Source organism: Gambusia affinis, linkage group LG20, assembly GCF_019740435.1.
Source record: "Gambusia affinis linkage group LG20, SWU_Gaff_1.0, whole genome shotgun sequence".
Lineage (NCBI taxonomy): Eukaryota > Metazoa > Chordata > Actinopteri > Cyprinodontiformes > Poeciliidae > Gambusia > Gambusia affinis.
In genome coordinates, this window is record NC_057887.1 from 7,810,536 (window position 1) to 7,833,179 (window position 22,644).

Sequence of the window (22,644 nt, forward strand, 5' to 3'; positions counted from 1 at the left end):
GTCGGCCCCGTAATGCACCGGTGACCCGTCCTGGGGCAGACCCCACCTCTTGACTGCGGACCACATGAGCCGGCCACCGGCCTCCTCCTGACCCGGGAAACAGAATTAAACTTGCATTGAAGACGGATGGATATCATAACCCAGAAAAGTCCCAGCACACCTTTCCCCCCCACCTCTGAGGTTGGGATTAGTTTCAGATCAGAACTTCTCAAGTAGTACATTAAATGGTTTTGTTCTTCGCTACAACAACAACACATTTGGAAAATTGACTGAGTCGATTCTCGCCTCTGGCACGCCTCTTCTTCCAGGCAGCACTAATTGCCGCTCTGTTTAAAATATTCATATCCAGACGAAATTAACAGTAACGGATGAAATCAGACCCACATAATGCTAAACGCGCCGTGGTTTATTAAAGCAGCGCGCACGCGCCAGATATTTCCATGCAGCAAAAAAAACAATCCTTCCAGTTTTGTCCCACACGAAAAAAACAGAAAAGTCATGTCATATGCAGCGCCCACTGCTAAAAATCTGATACTCTTTACTTTCTTTTCTTTTTTTTGCCCCAAAGTGTTGCTTCACTCCCACTGTCTTAAAGCATGTGTCACCCACTTACTTCCTTCACACAGTAGTTAGGTGGTAATTAGACAAATCTTTCACAGAATGGAGGATCGTTTTTCTCACTTTCCCAATGAATCATTCTTTTCTCTTTTTTTTTGGCATTTTCACATTTTCGATTTCATCCCTGTGACTCAGAGTGCCAGGAAAGGACGCGTATTCTCTTCAGTTTTAAGGAACCTTTTAGCACGACTGGGAATTGGCTCACAATGCGAGGCAGAAAACCAGAACAGTCCTTTTGCTGAACTACTCACGCTGCCGAAAGGCTTTCGGATTTTGTTGTGTAACAACCACAAGCATCAATTGTTTATTTATTTTTAAGATTTTATGAAGCAGACCAATATAAATTAATGCGATCGTGACGCGGAAGAAAAACGACACCTGGTTTTCAAATTGAGGCGTGCATTTGTTTTAAGTCCCCATTACTCAGATAACGATTAGAGTAGAACTCTAATCTGGGACAGTGAAGCCGGTCAGAGTTGAAGGAAAATGCGTGCAGCTAAATAAAAACCAACCCCAGAAGAAGAATGTGGAAATGTGCTGCAAAATACCTGAGACTACAGTAGAAGTTTGCACTCCAGCAGGACAGGGCTGTAAAGAGTGGATTAGATTAAAACATATCCATATGTTAGGGTGGCCAGTTGAAAGGTATCTTAGTAAATCGAAAACCTGTGGCAAGACTTCAGTCAATGTTCTCTCTATCCAATCGGACCCATCTTGAGCTATTTCACTAAAGAAGAATGGGCAATTCTGTATCCTGCTTCCCATCCATTTCAGAATTAAGTTGAATCACGTAGAAAAGGAAGGCGGTTCTGTCACAGGGGTCTGCAGTCTGTGTCATTTTTACCCTCCATCCTGCTAAATAAGTTGCTTCGAATCACAAACGGTATATGACCGCTTCCTAGGAAAGAAAAAAAAAAAGGATTAAAAAAACGAGGGAGACAGGGGTGAGGAGGAGAGCAGGAAAATTCACAGAGCAGCATGAGGGGCTGTTAAACCATAATGCCCGCCTGAAGATGGGAAAGGGCAGCAACTGAGTAATTTTAGTGCGAAGAAAAGAGGTGGATGACAGGCACATCTCTTTTTAATCACTCTGCCGAAAGACACCTCGGCCGTTAGAGCTGCTAAGTCCACAGAGCTGAGGGAGAAGGGGGGGGGCAAAGGAAGAAAGGAGGAAGCACATAGCCTGGAGGAGGGCAGGAAGCACAATCCCATGATGGTCATATGCATGCACCTCCAAGTAAATGAGGGCCATCCAGTACGCAGGACTACTCACTAAATAGGATTTCATGTTCCCTGGCCTTTTACAGGGATTTTTGGTTATTTCCACACCCTGTGCATTATGTCCACCTAACAGATTTAATTTGAAATGTTTAACTTGAGAAACCGTCCAAGCTGGATAGATGTGCACTGAAAAAGCAGCACACTGATTTCAGATATAGGCTGTACGGGCAGATGCCGAGGGCCGCATTTTAAAAACGGAGCACTCTTTATCTATTAGCAAGGCATTGAGTAAGTTTTCTATTGCTTATATGTTTGTACGCTCGGTGCAGAGTTGGAGCTTCGCCCACAACCCCTTGATACAAAGGCAGCCGTTGATACTGTTGATAATCTCATGGAAGTTCTGTTGAGAGGTTTTTAAACAGATTTGTTATTACTGAAAGTCCATAACTCGCTTACCATTGTTATTTTTGAAAAAAAAATAAAAAATGTAGATTTGTTGTTCTTGGATGCTAAAGCCAAAGTTAATTTAAAGCAAGGACATTTGAAAAATTCTGCCATCATAAAACAACCGTCAAGAGTAGCATTTTCGTTTGCACTCTTTCTAAACCTTGGATTTTTACTTACAGTTAAGCCCCAAAATATTCATAGTCCTTGAAGAGTTCAATTCAAAATAAGATTAAATCAACCAAGAAGTTCATTGTTGACAAAGAATGAGAGGAGCATTTCTCAAAACATAATAAGACGCTGTAAAATATGTGTCCTTTTCTAAATTATATTTTATTAAAAGTGACATGTCAAAAATGATGCACACTCTTCTCAATAATTAAGGGAAAAACTTTCTTGGCCCTGCAGGAATGAAACCGTTCCCTTCGTTAAGAATTTGTTTTGGGTTCAACCATAATTTGCTTATGACTTATTGGGATATTATAATTTAATATAAGTAACTATTTTGAGTTGTAATCGTAGATTTGGTTAGTGTTTCATAGTTTGTATCTGGTTCAAAACCGACTATTTGTGGACCTTTTATGGAATGGACTATACATCCCTTAGAAGTAGAAATTAGAAGAAGAAAAACACGGAGGGGTTTTCTAGAGAGAGTTTTCAGATCTCTGACTGTTAGAAAAATTATCTACGTTCATTTACTTATGAGTTTGTTTAAAAGGTAATGTTTCCATAGTATTATTTTGTGTGTTGTTTGTTTGACTTCTTTCTTGTGTAGTACATCATTAACTGTTTTTAGGATGCTTGCCTGGAGACTAGAAACATTTACACATTCTTGTGTTTTTAGCTGCTGTGGTCATTGGCTGATTGTTTTATTAGCTTCCTGTGAAACTGATTGGTAATGGTTAGCCTTGTGTCCTTGTAAGGGCATGTCCACAGAAGGTTCATCCTGTAGTAAAGGTCTTTTGATCCGTTGTGTGAAAAAGCCAACCTCCTTCTTTGTAATCATAATAAAAGGCAGTTGGGGACTGAGAGCCGACGGAGTTGATCCCAGACCGTGTTTGACGGCGGTTCTCCGTGTCTGGCTCAAACTTCCCTCTTCTGCAGAAAAGTAATTTGTGTCTCTGGTTGATTCCTTGCGTGTTAGGAACTAAAATAGACCCAACACCGACACTCTGTCACACATCGTATTATGTAAGATTTGTTCATCCTTTTTATTCTCTAAAGTTTGTCTGAATAATCCGTCCGACTCCGTCCGTCTTTGAATTAGTTGAATATACAGCACCCTTCGTTGCTGACCCCACATTTGCATTCTTCTTCTGGTGTTTTGACAATTTGCGTTTGTTGTTCAGGTCAATGTGTCCAATCAATCAATCAAATTTTATTTGTATAGCACATTTCAGCAGCAAGACATTTCAAAGTGCTTTACATCAAATAAAACACAAAAACACAATGCAACATAGAATCAACAATCAAAACACGACATTAAGTCAAATTCTGTCATTAAATTTGTAATTGATTACGTTTCAAATACAATCCTAAATAGGTGGGTTTTTAGTTGAGATTTAAAGGAAGTCAGTGTTTCAGCTGTTTTACAGTTTTCTGGAAGTTTGTTCCAGATTTGTGGTGCATAGATGCTAAATGCTGCTTCTCCTCGTTTGGTTCTGGTTCTGGGGATGCAGAGCAGAACCAGAACCAGAAGACCTGAGAGTTCTGGAAGGTTGATACAACAACAGATCTTTAATATATTATTATTATTAATTAAATAATTTTGAGCTTATCGATTTAATCAACCCAGTCAAATGGTTTTCAACGTCAAAATGTTCATGAGCAGCATTGATAAATCACGTCAAAACCATCATTTTTGATTTTATTCTCACTTTTGGGGTTAATAACTATCAGTAATTCTTGGCCTCTAATCAGTTCCAGCATCCTTTACGTGAAATATGTTCCCATGACTATGTACTTGTGTTTTATGCGATGATATAGTTGAAATGACTTCTATTTTACCTGTGTGTTGCTGGTTCTGTTCTGCAATATGGAGCCAGCTCTAGTGTCAGGATTACAGACGATGTAAATAAGAACTTGTGCTAAGCAATAATGAATTGTAATCAATTTTTTGTGACTAATACAAAACAAAGGTGTTGACTATCACTGTGTGTTCAAGCATATTGGAGGCTGACTGGTACTGGTTAAAAAATAAATCAAAGAGCATTGTTTGGCTGCTTTATACACTGTTTACACTGTTACCAGATTCCAGTTGTTTCAAGTGCTTTCTATGATGGGATTAAAGCGTCTTTGGTTGTCTTTCCCAAAAGTTGCGGGCAAACGTCCTTTGTGGGTAGAGGACAGGTGTTTTGTTGTTTCAAAAGGAAACACTAAATCAAGCCGAGTCACATTCAACAACCCTCTTTTACTTTCATCTCTGATCAAATTAAACTCGTTTTGATCTATAATAGAATTATGCCAGGATGGAGAAAGAAGAAAAAAAAAAAAAGACGCGTTGCATTTCCTATTCACAAAGATGCATTGTGTTCTTGGTCCAAAGCAGTGTGTGTCTATAAGATCTTTTATTTTCTGCTTTCTCGAAACCAGTGGGAGCTTTTGTTTTTCCTCCGAAAAGACAGAACAGCAGTAGAAAATTGTGTAAGGGCGTCTGACTGAGAAAAATACATGAGTGGGCTTCAGCATTTCATGGCTATTAAAGATAAGATTTGAAAAAAGAACATTGGCTCTATACTTAAGAGCGCTGTCCTGAGTAGATTAAGTGCTGAGTGGATTCGGGTTAATTTTAGATGTGCTCAATTCAATATTTGACCAACGTTAACCTCACCCTTTTCTTCCCATGTTCTCCCCGCTTCTCTTTCATCCAGATCGCTGAGACGTCAAACTCTTTCCTGAATCGCATGCTGAACAGAGACACCATCACAAGAATAACATATAAAAGTAAGTGCCTGTGCAGTCGTCTACATGACAGACGACAGAGCATCTCCACTGATTAGATTCTAACGTTAAACGTTTTGTTAAGCCGTACAGAAGCTGCAGGGGCATTTTGAAGGCAACTGGTTTTTGATTTTTAGCAGGAGCGAACAAAAATCACCTTGTTCCTTTTAGTCTGCAGCACTTCACTGAAATGAAAAAAAAATGTTGCTAACTATGCGAACAAGATAATTAACCCCCCACCCAAAACAACGTGGCGGTTTATAATAATGTGAAAACGTATTTGCCCATTTGCAGATTCCATCTCTTTTTGTCATTTTTGTAGAGTGTTTCTGCGTGGAGTTTACATGTTCCCTTTATCTTCCTTCCACATTACTAAAATATGCATATTAAGTTAATTAGTCTCTCTAAATTGCAGCTATATTTTCATGCAAGGTTGTTTGTCCTGCATGCTCACCCAGCAGGACATGGTAGCATGGTGGGCACTTATGAAACATAAATAACTAAGAGTTCCTTATACTGGTACCAAGTCACAAATCCCAACTCCTAACAAAACAGCCTCCTAAACAACAACACTCTGCACATTCTGCTCCTCTGTTGACCTCTGTGACTTTACTCGGCCTCCACTTCAAGGAGAGTTGCCGTTTGATGGTACAGTCGGGATGACATTTTAAAGCTGGCCCTTATCAGACACATGGTCTCATATTACAGTTTGACCCATTCTGTCGCTAATGTTTGCAGAAACAGTCTTAATGTCGAGATGCTTGATTTCTACACCTCTGCTGCCTGGATATCGAGCTTATTGCCAGGCCTGTCACAATAACACATTGTTGCTGGACAATAAATTGTCCCAGAGGTTATTGTGATAAACGATAATATTGCTCTTTTCAGAGCATTTTCCAGTAATTTAAGGGTAATAGCATAATAACGCAAGAACACAGTCTCACAGGTCAATCAGCTTTAGATTCTAACAAACATTTAACACAGGAACTGGAGGACATTTTAAATATCCAAATAAAACAAAATAACAGAAACGGTAAATAGAATGAATTATAAAGTCGTCGTTAACACAACTGTCCTTCAAATAAAAGGGACCAAAACACCAGTCTGAAAAATTTTGTCATCCAGATTTTGGTAGAAAGAAGAAAAACGATAAATCATGCAATATTGAATTTGTTTAATTAACCACGTGACAAACTGATTTATTGCTCATCGCGACAGTTCTACTTATTGCATGTCATGACAGTCAAGAGGCTTTGTTGCTGCACCGGAGATACTTCCTGTCCACAGCATCACCATCCGCAGCGAGTTACGTCAGCAATTATTTCCCCTGCGGGATAAATAAAGTATTTTGAACCAAACCGATTGTCATGTGTGATACTCCACAGATATGGCGTGTAAAATAATCTGGTGTCAGTTAGTCTCAGTTGCTTTTACTGTGAGAGATCGGTACGTCCAGGCACTCGCTTTGAGAGTCGCCAAGTTTGAAAAAAATTTAACTTTTGCCTCGTGGTGTGATTAGACAGTCAGTGCGTTGCTGTTCGGGATCTTTTGGAGAACCATTATTTTGTTGGAAGATTTAGATGTTGAGATTCCCGGTGGGGGAGAGAAAAAAAACCCCCAAAAAAACAACCTCTTGATAGCTGGAAGGGGGCTTTTGGCTGCGGCAGAAGTCGACGGCTGTTCTCCAGAGATCTCTCACTCCATCCCACTGCAGAGATTGCCCGGGGCCAACTTAAAAGAAAAGACAAATAATTGGATTAATGGGTTGGAGGTGAGTGGCAGATTACATGTGCTGACCCCTGGTGGTTTGGAGGAGTCCCAGAGGGATTTGGGTGCAGCTGGAGGGTGTTGTGCTGTGAGAGGGAATTCTTTCTGTCCAAATGACGGGAGCTGCAGAGGATTCTGACAGCTGTCCGAAACCTCAGTCTGATACAGCGCCTCACACACGCTGACTCACGCACACACACACACACACCACCACGCACTCATGCTTCTGAGCCCTGCAGCCAACGTTTCTCCCATCCCAAAGCATCGCAATGCACATATGTGCTCGCGTGAAAATAAAATGATGCATTCACACCATGCATGATTAAGAGATCGGAATTAAGATGTATCCCACAAAAAAAATTGCCTGCCCGGATTTCACAAAACATGTTGTTCACTAAATATTAATACCTTCCAAGAATAATGCCCCAAGTCATTTTTTGCCAAAAGCGATTTTTGTGAAAAGAATAAATAAATAATAATCTCTTGGCCAAAACAAGACCTAGTCCATTACTTTAGGAAGGTGACAAATTGTTTTTGACTAAACTCCTGCAGTAATGTTGAGAATTATATTAGAACTACAATAAGACTTAATGATTACGTGAAATGTTACAAAAAGTAAAGTAAATCACAAACCAATGCTTTTTTTGCTAATTATGAACGCATCGGTAAATTAAATTTTGCAAGTAGCACTCATTGTGTTAGGATTTAACGCATAAATATTCTTAAAACACGCTAAGACATGAAGGCCATTTGGGAGACAGTCAGCCAGAGGTTGCATGTGGCCTGATGGGTTTAGATTTGGTTGAGCCGAACTGCCGAAATCAATTCTCGCTGTCGTAGCTGCGTGAGGAAAAACTGCGTCATTTTGTTGTCAACCTCGTGTCGTCCGTCTCTTCTGGTCACAACGCCGTTGGCAAACGTTTCTCCATGCAAAACTATTGTGTGATTGGTCTGAATTTCGTGGGTGTGCGTACTTATGTGGAAAAGTATACTACCCAACCTCCTTGAGCCGCTGGTCTGAATATCTGCGCAAGGTAGGACGAATCGTCGGTAAGCACAGATGGTTAGAACACCAGTTTTTTTCAATCAGAGAGCAGATTTTGTGTAGCGGTTTTCTGAGGCCATGATACAATATGGTATTATATGCCAGGAAAATATATAATACTGCCCCTTTAAGGAAATGATGATGGGCGAGGTTATGTCTTTACATTGAGCCAGGCTAGTTGAAATAGCTTTTATCACTTGATAAATGAGTCTATAATTTAAAAACTGGTTTATGTAATCGTTCAAGTTGCCTTTGTGATATTATGTTTCCATCAGTTGTCACAAATAAAAGCGCTTAAACCAGTCAAACATTTGAACATTTCTGTCTGAAATGTAGGTTTTTTGTATTGTAATTCCGTCCCACCGTGGATTACGTCACACCAGCAGAATCTCAAACTGAACCAGCCTTAATGGCGTTTAATTAGTGCTCAAGTTTTCAGCAGTCCACCACGGTGACCCCATCACAGTAGGCTGTCCATTTTGTCATCCGAGGCGTCAGACTACGGCGAGTTACTGGGAGCAATCTAGTGGAGTGTGAACACAGAGCAAGAGACAGTCTGTCCAATTAGCATTGTGACAGTGAAGACAGTTTGGATAAAACGGGTTTTGAAGTGCAACACCAACAGCCTGCCACTCACCCGACTGTAGACGCCACGCGAAAGGCGAGGAGAAATTAGCTCTGAAACATGAGCTGAAGGCACGATGAGCAGCGAGGACCGTGTACCCACCAAACCCCCCACAGAATACCCACGCTCAGGTCTCGGTGACAAGACTGGGGTGTGATGAAAGAGTCAAACTGCAGTGCATGTTGTGAAGGGTTCAGACCAACTGCAACGCTTGTCAACATGTCAGTGTCCAGGGTCATAAATATTTCACAACGCTACATTACTATGAGCCAAGAGAGTGCGGCTGGGGTTGTTTTCACATAGCGAGCCTGGGTGTTTGAAAGTGTGCAAACACGGAGACCACGTACTGGGTAGCATTTTCACATTTTTTGGATTGGCGAGCTCTAGCCTAACTAATTCTGATTTATTTAATCTGACTCTGGGGCTGTGCCGTATATGTTCAGCTAACATGGCTAAGCAATCATAACCAGAACTTTCTAACCCAATAAACAAACAATATGCTTAAGTTGACCCAGTAAGGAAAGCAACCAAATAAGCAATGGCAGTCATGTGAATGTGACATGATAAATTGTCATTAAAAAGCACAAGATGATTTATCAAACTATTCGTCTTACTAAAACTTGCTGCTGGAGGCGTTTTCTGGGACGTGAAAGCAGGCTCCAGTCTCATTCTGTCATAAGCGACTCCGTTTTAAACGCTTCTGTACACTAAAACAATAACATCGGCATGACTGCTGTTTAATGCTATTTGATCAAAAGGTGAGCTGTGTGAGACAAAAAGAGTGAAAGTTTGTGAATATTGAACATAAAGAAAAGGAAAACCTCAGGCAAATCGTACTTGTGTAACCTACAAAGGTTCAAACACACAACCAGAGTGCAGTGGGTTCTGTTGAGACATTGTTGTTGTTTTTTTTTCTTTTTCCTCTACTTCTTCCTCTGCAGACGATGCATATCTTCTGACTGGCCTGAACATAGAAGAGATTTACCCAGAAACGAATAGTTTTATCACCTACGAAGGATCAATGACTATCCCTCCATGCTTTGAAACGGCCACATGGATCCTGATGAACAAGCCAGTGTACCTCACACGCATGCAGGTGAGCCACAGCCATACCGTACCGGGCTGCAGAAAAATCTCACCTTACTAAAGGATGCATCCAATTCTCGCCACTTCCCGGAAAGTAATGCTGTAAAGAGTTTGGTAACGCTTCTGTAAGCCTCTCACTCTGTCTCTGTGCCTTCCTCTGTCTTTCCACCTAGATGCACTCCTTGCGGCTGCTGAGCCAGAACCAGCCGTCTCAGATCTTTCTGAGCATGAGCGACAACGTTCGCCCTGTGCAGCCGCTGAACAACCGCTGCATCCGCACCAACATCAACTTCAGCATGCAGGGCAAAGACTGCCCTAACAACAGGGCTCAGAAGCTTCAGTACCGGGGTACAAACACTACTACTTTCTCCTGAGTATAGTTGCTTTATTAGGACATGTTAAACAGGTTACTTATTTTAGCACTAAGTAAAATATAAAAACTTTTCATCTACTTTGGGTCAAACCAATGACGTCCGGTGATTGGAGGAATGTACGAAACTAAACTTATTACCAACATCCTACTGAAACTCAATATGTCCAAAAAGACCATCAAATTCAGACGTTAACGCACGCTCTTGTAGTTTTGCAGAGTCGGTTTTAGATCGTGTGTCATTGGTCAAACACAATCTGCTCACATAGTTTGCTTGAATTTTGCCCCATTCCTCCTGACAAAACTGACTTAAACGACTCTTGTTTCTGGGGCCCTTTGCTTCCAAACACCACTGCTGACCTTTATTTTCAGGAGATTGACATTGGGACCTTAATAAGACTAGTCCAAAATGTTAACTTTGATGTCCTTAAGAAGCCACTTTGCAGCTAAATTGGCTATATGCCTAAAGCGGTTTCCTATACGGAAGACCATGTTTTGTCCAAAGCGTCTCCAAGCTCAGGTCTTGAGATGTTGGCTTGATGTATGAATGTTATGTTCTTTTCCTCATGATGCCTTCTATATTGTTTCTACTTACTTCAAGTATGTTGTTGGGATGTTGTTCCCAGGATGGTACCTTCTGCTTATTCTTCCAAACGTCACTATGGTGATCAAGACCAAACACTTAGATTTTTGTTTTATTAGACTATAAGACCAAAACTGAAGGTCTTTGTCCCGGAATTCATTTTGAAATGTTAGACGGTTGCTTTTGTAGTAGTCTTCTTCTACTCTGATTAGTTTCTCTTTGGCTGATTTAGCAAATATTCCAATGATTTATTTATTTATTTTATTAATCAGAACATTTGGTTATGACTCAATTGTGGCTTAAAACGATCTTGTCACTACTCCCTATGACTCTGGACTCTGTAGTTCAGCTTCCAATCTCCTCTTCACCGTTTCTGGCCAAATATGAAGTGGCTGAATTGTCACTCCTGGAGCGTAAAATGTGTTTAAGGTGAGCGGTAGCCTCGCCGCCTTCTGCTCATTGTGGGGTTTGCTGTACCGTGGCTCGCCCAAAGCATGACCATTTTTCTCTGTATCTCGTTCCCTCATTCTTCCTCTGTTCTGCACTGTTCACTCCACTTCCCCTCCCCCCCCCAAAAAAAGCAAGACTTCTCCTTCTGTGCAACAGTTTGTGAGGGAGAAAGCGTGCACTGCAGACGATGCCGTATAGGCAACACAACATTGCTAAGCTAATTGTTTTTGCAAGTGGAACATTTTCAGGCTGCAATTGAGAACTGACGTCTTTAATTTTAGCTTGAATATGTGAACACAACTTGATAAGTGGAGGAAAATACCAGGCAGGGAACAACGAGATCCACACCTCCATCTGAGGAATGAGCAACAGTACTAATGTAATAAATGGGAGATCAGAATGTTTCTAGATTGCTACTGACAGAAAATAGGGTTTCTGGAAAATCTGAAAAAGTTCGAAATTTGATTTAATTATTTTTCTGGGTAGGATTAAAAAAAGAACATAGGAGTGTCAGGGGGAAAAAACTGCTAAATCTGTTCGAAATGTAAAACAAAACCATAAAGACGATGAAAGAATCGGAATCATTTGAACGGATCAAAGACGAGCCAAAATGGCAAAGACTGACACAATGATCCGCACACAAAGGTGATCAAAGCAGGCTCTACTGTTACCTGTGGGCACTGTAGCAATTCAAATGCACCTAATGTCTGGAAGAAGCCCATGCAATGTCTCATGTTGAATAAAGCATGTGCGTGGTGGCTCAGGTATGGTGCGATAGCTTTGTTTCTCAAATGTTCAAGTTCAGAACTTTAAGCAAACCAATAAGGGTGCAACGCCTTGGTTGGAGGCCAGCAAGATTGCAAATGAATAAACCAACAGAAAACTTGTGGAATGACAAAATATGATGGAAAAAAGCAAGAAATTCAGAGGAATTGTTGAATGCCAGAAGTTGGTGGATTCCATGCGACAAAGATGTGAATCAGCTCTCAGTATTAGTGTTAATACCATGAAATATCTAAGCGATTCACAAGTATCTTACTACTAAAAGTATTTTTCACTTCATATAGTATATGTTGATTTTTCAACAGAAGAATGTTAACACTATACAGGCTTTTTGAACATTTTCACATGCCTTTCTCCTTTTGCTCCTAGTCAACCAGTAAAGACGAAACTTCTCTTTAGTTTATGATGTGGAGTAGATGAATCTATTTTTGGGATTTTTAGCATTAGTTGCTTTTTTTAACATACTAATATTCGCTGCACACTTCACATGGTACTAATTTCAATAAAGCATCCAATTTATTGGATGTTTAATGACTCGCATCTGTATTGTGAGCAAGAGAAAAACCTGGTGGCATAAAAAAGGCACGTTGATGTCACTTTACTGGCAATGTAGTTAGTTAGTGAATAGTTTGAATAGTTATTTTAGGTGTATTTTAAGCATCTGATTATGTTGCAAAAAAAAAAAAAAAAAAAACGTTGCCAGTTTCCGTTTTAATAAGCCCAGAGTTTTCCTCACCTCTCCCGGCTCTGACACGACCGTTAAATTTCTACAAAGGCTGGCACTTGAAAAATAACAGTCCCCTCCTTAACTCCACCTCCAGCCCAGCAGTCAACTCACACATTTACATTCACTCCACTCACTCGGGCAACATCCCTCTGAAACGGAGCGCTGTGGCTAAAGATGAAATATGGCCGGCGCACAGAGGAGGAGGAGGGGGAATAACGGCACAGAACAGCTGAACTGTGGAGCGTGGTGCATACTTTTACAGCAATTTTTTTCTTTCTACATACAAATCATTATTCTTACTGCTCTCCCCCCCCACCCCCACCCCCTCTCTCTTGCAGTGAATGAGTGGTTGCTAAAGTAGGCGTCTCCCCTCTCTCCACCCCTACGGATGAGCGAGGACAAGAAACGAATGTCGGAGATGGAGAGTGGGAACGAGGCAAGCGGGCGGGACGTCGGAATGTGGAATCGGTCTCAAGGCTTCATCTCATCTGAGAATCTTTCATGACATTGTACAAAGAAAGAAACTGATCACTTTTTTTTTCTTGAATGAGAGAACTTGCAAACAAAAAGACTCTTCTTTTCTTACATTGAGAACTGTTGTAGCCCTCAATCTAACACGTCCTTTCTCCCCCCCTACACGGTATGACTACATCTATCTGAACATTTTGATACAGATTTTTTTTTTTTTCTGTTTTGGGTGGGCAATCAAAATAGAAGACACTTAAAGTAAGAAAAACTAAAAAGAAAAAAGAAAACTAAAATGATTTGATAGCCTCCCAGCCAACAGGACAACCTCGGGACATTAAAGCCTTTGTACATACAAAAAAGATGCTGCCATCAGTGGTACCATCGAACGACAAACCGAACGGTCAGCACTAAGCGGTCAACGGGACTCACACGAACATTTCATCACGGTCACCCGTACAGGGGCATGTAAACAGCAGAAAGCAACAAAGACAACACAGCCTTACTTAAGACTTTTTTTTTTTTTTTTTTCTCCCAAAACTGAGTCATGCTACAGGAAACGAGCAATCCGGCGCCCGGCCCGGCCCGGTGCGTCCCGGGCCTCGTGTGTACATATTACTACTATTATCGATACCGGAGAAAAACAACAATGTAAAGGAAAAGTGATGAATTACAAAATAAAATTAAAAAAAACAAGAGATATATATATATATAAAGAAGATTTGAAGTGATAAAAAGATACAAAAGTTAAGAATTTTAAACAGCTTGGCACACTTTGAATTCTCGAGAGGTTCTCGGTGTGAGCTGATGCCTTTTTTTTCTGTTTTCTTGTTTACAATGGTCATACACTGTGTTTGAGTAATGTTATCGGCCCAATAAATGTGTCTAAAAAGTCCACTGGAGAACGCTTCAATATGTAAAAAAACAAAAACCAAAAAAAAAAAAAACTGGTGTCCTCATGTCTGTTCTTGTCTTTGTGCTGCTCAAAACACACACAAAAATTAAGACAAATCTGCATTAAATATCGGGAAAAGTTCATACATATCCAAGTAATCTAATTTTTTCTTTCACTGTAAAAGGGATTTATTTGCACTTGAACAAAACTGCAATGTTTGTTTTGACATGTTCAAGACGTAATCTTCAAACCCCCTCTGATATATGGCAGAATTACAGGTGGATTCAGGTCTGTTTCAGAATGTAAAGTCATGCTGAACGCCTGATTATGATACGTTAGGGTTTCTACAGACTTATTTAGCATGCTGGCAGTTTATTTAAAACTCCCCATGTTCAGAAAAGAGGAATAATTGATTTCAAATTCCCTTGAGGCCCCTTTAAATCCCTGAGCTCTTTGGATCCCCAAACGATGTTTACGCTCAAATTTAAAACTCAGGGGAGACTGAGAGGCTTTAACAAAGTAAGCTTCCTTCAAAAGTCTGAGAAACAGATGTTGCAATCATACGCAGCTCATGCGATATCCCTGTGTGGGAACAAATATCAAAGTGTCCTAATTGATTTGTCAGCACAAAATGCTTTTTTTTAAATTTCATTTTAAAGACATTTTTTTAAAAAGGGCATTTCCCTGCCTTCTTATTGGTTGTGCATATTGCATCCGTTTTATGTCATTATTGAAATGCGCCCTGCACATCCGTATGTCGAAATGTGTTCTGGAAACAGGCAGGCTGTCACAGGATGTTAGCATTGTTTGACATGAATGTGTATTAAATGTGTTCGTATGTCAATATTCCGCCTCCGGAGACCCGACGGTGCGTCTGGAGCGGCACCACGGGGTTGTTGCAGAAAGTGCAGATGTGGTATTACAGTCAGGCTTTTATTTTTTATTTTTTTCTTTCCTTCTTTTTTACTGTCACATGCACAGCCAGAGCTTATTAGACGCGTACGGTGGAGGCTCTGTCGGAGTTACACTGACATGTCAGAGTCTTTCAGATCACATCGGCGAGCATCAGGGGGCAGGAGGAGGAAAGTGTCTCCACGCACCAAATGGTACCAGGTCTGGTCTGAGGCAACAGTCGTCAAGGAGGAAGCAGGAGAAAACTTTTTTTTTTTTTTTTTTGTCTGAAGATGTAAAGTGACACTATGTGTGGATAGTGGATCACGGTGGCTCCATCAGCTGTTCAGAAATCTTAATTTTCCTCAATATTTTTGCTCCAATTTCTTAAAACTGATCTGCTTTTATGGGAAATTTCACACATAATGGCCTGTAACAACAAGTGGAGAAAACCTACACACACACACACACACACACACAGAGGAAGAATTCAGCAGAGAATTCTGCAACAGTCAAACAGAAATCTGTTTGACTGTTGTCATTCTTTAAATAATGACACTTTTACGTCAAAGTTGAACTAAAAGTTGCGTTAAAAGTGTCAACTTTGCATTGTTTAAGAATTCCACTTTTAAAGCAAAGTTGCATTAAGCTTGCATAAAAGGTCCATTGAAAGTGTCATTATTTACTAGTTATTTAATGACACTTTTAAAGCCTAGTTGTGCTAAAATCTGCACTCAAAGTCCATTAAGACTGTCAGCTTTGCGTTGCCATTATTTTCCAAATACCACTTAATGTCAACAACCATAAACATTCATAAAGACTCCTTCATGTTCATAACAGGTGTTACATCATGTTTATGACAGTGTCATATCAGTCTTATTTACACCCCATCAAATAAAGTGTTACTTTGAGTTTTATTCATCTAACTTGTCTCATGAGGAGCACTTTGCCTTCTTCTGATACATTCTGACTCTTTACAGTCGTCGTGTAAATAAAGCATGCTCCTTCTTGGTTCAGATATGAAAACATGTTTCTTACAAAGTCTTAAAATGAAGCCTATGTGAGTCAGATTAACTACAGAACATTCATTCACACCAAGAATATTTATTCGAGATTGTTCAAAAATGCAGCACAATGCATTCTATGATAATGTTGCCCATAGAACGTCTTTGAGGACAACCGAGTTCATGTTCTGGCTCCATAAATGTGCAGTAAATTTACATGATTGTTTTTAAACCTCCTAATCCTAAAAAAAGATTGTCCTGCCCTTGGTTACAAACACTGGCATCATATATCAACATCATATAAGACCACTGTTCACTTCTAACTCGGTCACATTGAAGAATTTGACCTATTTAAGTCCAAGACATTCCAAATGGAGTTACTGTGACACCCAGACTTGCACTAGGCCACTCACATATGAGCTGTAGAACTTGGCACACTTGATCTCACAGAGACTGATGGACAGACGCTCATGATTCAGAATTTTGTGGCAGAGAGCAGATTTTCTGGCTCCATCAGTTATTGTGAATGAAGTAGCAGAAAATCCCAGACCTTTACTTGGTGTACACAGCCTAACTCAACAGTTTATCTATAAAGAAAAGCAAGACATTAAAGTGGAGTTGTTGTTTTTTTTAGTTTTTTTTAATCTTTTGTGTGAGGAGTTTACTATCAGACATTCATTCACTTCTTGGTGAATCGTTAATTTTTGTGAAAGTCTTCTAGTGAAAATGTTGCCACACTGTGGTTTGATCATCTCCAGATTATTTGCAATTGTTTTTGTTTTTTTTATTGTTGCTAAGTAGAAGAAACAGCCGCTATCCAAAGATTACTGCTAACATGTGCATTCCTTTTTTCTTTTTCTTTTTTTTTTTAACACACAGCTGACTGTTCAGGCATGCGTCACTTACACTTTCAAAGGATGTTGCAGCACCTGGCTTTGAATCACGATTCTTTCAACCTGAAGGCAGAAGTCAGATTTTACAAATTTGGAGAACGTTCGTCAATACTATAATAATAATAATCCCAGACAGTTTACAAACAGTAAACAAACAGTACTGACGGTTCAATCATAAACAGCTTTTGTACTTTTGACAGTGTTTATCTTATTAAATTGCATTTTTGATTTATTTCACAATTTATTTTCCATTACAAGATGATTGTGAAATGTTGTGTGTGTGTGTGTGTGTGTGTGTGTGTGTGCGGGCGTGGGTGCGTGTGTGTGTGTGTGTGTGTGTGCTGCAACAAATTACACAAGAATACAAAAACTCACACGTTCGCGTTTGTTGGTATTATGGATTAATTCTCCACCAATTTCCACTCCGTTATGAAGAAATCGTGCAGTTTTGTCATTTAACAGCAAGGATTGTAGCGCCAAGACAGAAATTTGTCCGAGCTTTAGACAGCGGGCTTTTGAGTAAATTCTTTCATTTTGCGCCTGACAGTAAATGTCCTCTGTAGCCTCCTGTTACCGGAAGCATTTTTTTTTTTTTTTGCTGAAGGCAAATTTCTGAAACCTTTCTGAAAAATGGATTGTGTTTAATTCAATTTAGTTTAAAATTATTTTTGCCAAAATCCCAAAGGGAAATGAAATGTCGCAGTTACTCGAGCTGACCAAGTTTCTCTCATTTTTGGCTGTGGTTACACTGCAGCTCGCTCTCCAGTCTCCACCTCCTTGCTGCCTTCTTTTCCTCGCTTAGCAGTTCTCTCAAGTCGCTGGTGATCGAGCGTTCGTCAACAAGGAAGCTGCTAACTGCTCTGCTGGGGGATAGTGTTATCTGCACGGACCTTTAGTCAAACACCGAGTTGTGGCGTTGATGCTATTTCCATGGCGCTCGGAGAGAATATTGCCATTGTGTTAGAATTTCTTAAAAGTTCTCTTTAAGTGAGGTTGCTTCCACAGAAACGAGGCATCAAGGAGAGAAAGAAAATATTGTGATCTGCTCTACAGAGGAAGTGATAATTCCATGATGCAAAACCATTTTTTTTTTCCTCTCCCCTCTGGTGAAGCAACGAATAAAATTTTTAAATGTTGGAGCTGTAGAAAGAGAGAGTGTATAGAATGAGTGAGGGGGTGGTTAGGTTGGAATCCCCAGATGTTGCCATTGTTGTGTTGCCTATATAGCCTAGCTACAGCTGAGCTGATGAAATCACATGCAGAGTGGGCAATGGCTGATGGCGGAATATGTTAACGTTGCTAAGGTAACTCCAGCGGACCCCCTAAGGTAAACAATGTGGACGAAAACTCATAGCTTACAGTTTGCTATTAAGGCTGCAGAAAGGATATTTCACTGTAGCATGACTTGGTTGACTAATCCATCTAATTTGCTTTCACTGCGCTTCTCTTCAAATCTCTGTCAGCGTGTAACGTCAGAAAGTTGGGCGGGATGTGCACATCTGCTCTATAAGTTTATGTCCAGAATTGTTAATATAAATAATACCCATATGATTAAGCAGGAGCTTTCCTAAAACAAAAAACAAACAAAAAATGAGTATCTGTGAGCTTGAGAACGTGAAACCTGTTTGAAATCCTGCTGCTGAAAAATGAAGGGAAATTGTGTTTCGACTTCAATCGGGGTTGAAAATTCCACATTTTAAATTTTTATCTCAACATTTTCCCAAGATCTTCTCCGTAATAGTTTTGGGGGTAGTATATCTCTGGAGTCCGTGTGCTGCTGGTCCAGGTTAATGTAACATGATGTTTCCGCTAATGTCTCACATTTGGTTTCATTTCTTTGAGAAGCTCACACTCGGATCTGGGCGCACAGTCCCAGACAGATTTATTGTTCTGTGGTTGTAATCCAGTTAATTTGTTGAGTAGTGAGTAATCGCGTCTGACAGCAACGAGGCGAACCACTGCTTTTATTACAGCACATTACATTAGACGGCACCGCGTGTGTGCATTGACGCGTGTGTCGCTTACTAAACAATTTGTGATATGTGTTGATGATTTAAATATCGCAGCTATTACTACTGTTAAACAAACATGGACAATTTTAGAAGGAAGTAGTGTGTTAAAAAAAAACAAACAACCGAGACAGAAATCACAAGAGTTGGAGATTCTCTTTGAATCTTTGACGTGCTGACAAGAAGTCAGAGATGCACAAAGTTTCTACCAAACGATTCGAAACACAATGTTTCTATACATACGAGTCTGCGACACATTGACGATGGATGTGTTTAAAGAGAGATCTGCACATAAACTGGAAATTAACTTGTTACAGTGAGTTGAATTTCCACACAATCAAATGAATTGCTGACCATGGTCAGAATATGACTGGAAATAAAATGTCAAAGGATCATGATGATTAGCAGATAAGTGAAACATAAAATGATGATGATGTTGATGATGAACATTTGTCCAACAGAAAAATACCAGATTTAAAGGCTTGTTTTTTTAAAAGAAACCTCTGCCTACCAAAGTCATGATTTGACTTCAATTTTTCTCCCAAAGAAACATTTGTTTGCTAATTTACTGTCTGCTTTCTCTTTTTTTCCTTAGATTTCCTTCTTTTCTTCTATTTTGAGGCTGTTTTCTTTCCATTTCCCCATAATCCTTTTTGTTTTGTTTACTTCCTTTTCTCTGTTGCAGTGGTCATTTGTTTCTTATGTATTGCCGTATTTTGCCTTTGTTCTTTGTCTATACACCTTTTTTGTAGGCTTGGGAAGTAAATTCCCTGGTATCTGTATCTACAAATGTTCTGAATAATTTTCATAGGTATTTATGGGAGTATATGTAAAGGTTTGTAGTTTGGTGCCTCCGATAGCATGGGAAGCCTGGGTTTGCTTGAAACGGAGGCTGGGTTGGGCGCAAGTCTTCAAGCATGCAAGCCTGTGTTTGTACAGTGGCTCGCTTTTCACAGAGACCTGGCTATGGATAAAGCCTTCTGTCTGTGTGTTGTCTTCTGTATTTGTGCAGCTGTTTGCACGGCAGTCTGGTGGCGTGAGACGGGAGTTTATATGGGCGTCTCTAATTGCACGGACGCCTCTGTTTGGGTAGAGACTTTTGGTCCCCAATCTTTTTAGCACAGTGGACCGGTCAACCCTTCATAAATTTCCTGCGGACCAGAGGGGGGGCGTTGTAAGGATCGACACCGACGTCGTTGTTTCTTACTCATTCAGCTGCATGTTGGCGCGCAAGACGTAACCGACAGCATCTGGTTTAGGATTTTCAAAATAAAAGCTCCTCCAGACTCAATACATAGAACGGCTATATTTAATTATTTCTTGCGCTGCCCGGTACCAATTGGTCCACAGACCGGTACCGGTCCGCGGCCCGCTGGTTGAGGATCACTGTGTAAGAAGACAGTTGAAATTAGAGCATGTGATGCATGAAATATGTAAAAAGAAACATTGCTAACTACTCAGGAACAACAGCGATTTTAAAAATTACGCTGGGTTACATAATATTTTTTGGAAGTTGTCTGACTTTTCGACTGAATTGGGACTATTTTGCGTGTCCATTTTTCTCAACCACGTCAGGTTTTTATTCTAATTGGATTTAGAGAAATCAGATCTTCTGACTACACGTTCAGATTTTGGTGAAACAGGCTAAACTTTCTTCCACACGCTAAAAGAATAGAAGCTCAGAAACAAGACAGTCGTAAATTAGAAAATACACGAAAAAGAAATCGGCAACCGGCTCCTTATCACTCTAATTAAAGAAATTAGCATATAAATAGATGCATGACCTTTACGTTTACTGTCTCATAGAAAATTATTCATCACAACAACCAAGATTGTGTCGGCTTTATATAAACAAGGCCAAAAAAAAAACAAAAAACATAACACTCGCGAAGCCTGCATGCCTTTTTCATGTAATCCTTTCTTTCTGTGTTGCCTTTTCCCTGATAACAGAGTTGCTGTGAAAGACTTCCATAAACACTCCACTGCTTGGTAATGAAGATGTCATGAAATTGCTTTTGATATTGCTGGTGACCTTCTGTTTATCCTTTCAATGCACGGAGTAAGAATGGACGTCTATTTATTCTCTCATCTGCCATATTAACTGACCCAGCTGGCCGACGGGCATACCCGTATCCACTCTCCCTCCCACACACACACACACCCCTACACACAGGGAACGCAGCATTATTTTCTATGTCAGGAGAGAAACAGCATCCATTAGCTGAATAAAACTAATACATTCTCATTAGACCCAGTTGTCCCAGAGGAGCCCATATCTTGGATGTTTGGCTGTCGGTATATTCTGGGCCAGAAGTCATGCTATGCACAACATCACTGATTCCCAGTGACAAGGGCAAATAAAAGCACTTTTGGCTTTAGTTTGCACCGCTGCACAATAAGCAAAGCATCGAAGCCCTTTTATTTGTACTGAGAAAAGTATAATAGTAAAGTATTCAAGTTGGAGTGGAGATTAATTTTTTTGAGAGGTAAATTTTGGTGTCAGGTGGTTTTTACTTGCTCTTTTTTTTTTTTTTTGCATTTGTATTTATATTACAGCAGGAAATATGAATCGATAAAAATCTAGAAATAGTTAAAAATAAAGTTAAAGCACCGGGGGCTTACCAAAAGTAAGTTTGAGACATCATGTATGGAGTATTTCCCTGCTTTTTTTTTTTTTGTTTTTTAGGATTATATTTTGTGGTCTTTCCCTACCGATTCGTTCATTTGTGTGTCTGGATGTTTGGAGAAGGTGGACGTCTATTTCTTCGTTCATCTGCAAGCTGCAGATGAACACTGGAGTCTTGGTGGATATGATGAAATAATGTTGTCATTAAAGTCCGGAGACAACTTGTAGAAACGGGACCAACATACGAATGGACTCAGGGGAAAACGGAGATATAATGGTGGGAGCCGAGCAGGGAGTGAGAGAAGGAGAGATGTTTAAGTAGAGCGAGAGTGAATGCTGGGACTGGTTAACAAACAGGCTGCAGGTGGAGGAGGCAGACAGACTGACCTAAAACTGAAAATATTTACACGGATTTCACTTACCGAGTCCTACATTTCTGGGCTCATTAGTTCAAGTCTGGAATATGGAAATGCGTGGACAACGTCCTTCGTAAGCTACAAGATGAGGTGTGTTTTTGGTGATGGACTTGCAACACCTCACAATGCAAGTTACAAACATGAATTTGTTTCAGGCTCACTGTTCTAGCCGTATGAAGATCAGCCGTATCTTCATACGGGGTTACAAACATTAAAGGGGCAGTATTACGCGTTTTCCAGGCACTAGTGCAATTTTGTTATCACAACCATCTAACTGTTCGCCTCAGTTATAAAAAATACTGTAGATAATAAATATAACATTTAGAGAAAAACAAACTTTGGATTTTAGTGCCTTGAGATTGGGGCCTCTGTCTCTTTAAAACTCCTGCTCTTTCTGAAACTCCGCTTTCAGGAAGTCGTCCCAACAGCGCTCCTCTATGAAACCCTTAACATTTTTACCAGCGTTGCACGTAAAGGCTAGCTCGTATAATGAGCTAGGCAAATGTTGCGGTTTCATCAGGTGTCTGCTAATTGCTGCTGGCTAGTCTGAAGGAGCTGAGTGGGGGCGTTGCAGGAGGAGGCTGCTCTTCGAGGAGGAACTTTGTCCTCAAAGAGGCGCTAGGTCCATCCAAACATTTTGCACAGCCGAATGGTTGCCACGGGAGATAAAAGGATTTCTCAAACATGGATGAAAGAGTGAAGGCAACACTCGGGGCGTGCTTTTGATGAGGAAATAACATTATAACATGATGTAAAGTTCAAAAAGGTCAATTTTACAAAACACTT

General features: G+C 40.2%; 1 protein-coding gene across 2 annotated transcripts in view; it reads left to right on the forward strand.

Annotated features, from left to right (window-relative positions):
- ca10a (carbonic anhydrase Xa) overlaps positions 1-13,820 on the forward strand; it is a 265,507-nt gene extending 251,687 nt beyond the window's left edge. For both annotated transcript variants that reach the window (XM_044102569.1, XM_044102568.1), the window contains exons 6-9: positions 5,154-5,226; positions 9,602-9,756; positions 9,920-10,094; positions 12,998-13,820. In XM_044102569.1, the coding sequence (XP_043958504.1) occupies positions 5,154-5,226; positions 9,602-9,756; positions 9,920-10,094; positions 12,998-13,020 (426 nt within the window). In that variant the 3' untranslated portion in view covers positions 13,021-13,820. The remainder of the gene's footprint in view (positions 1-5,153; positions 5,227-9,601; positions 9,757-9,919; positions 10,095-12,997) is intronic.
- The last annotated feature ends 8,824 nt before the right edge of the window (positions 13,821-22,644 follow it).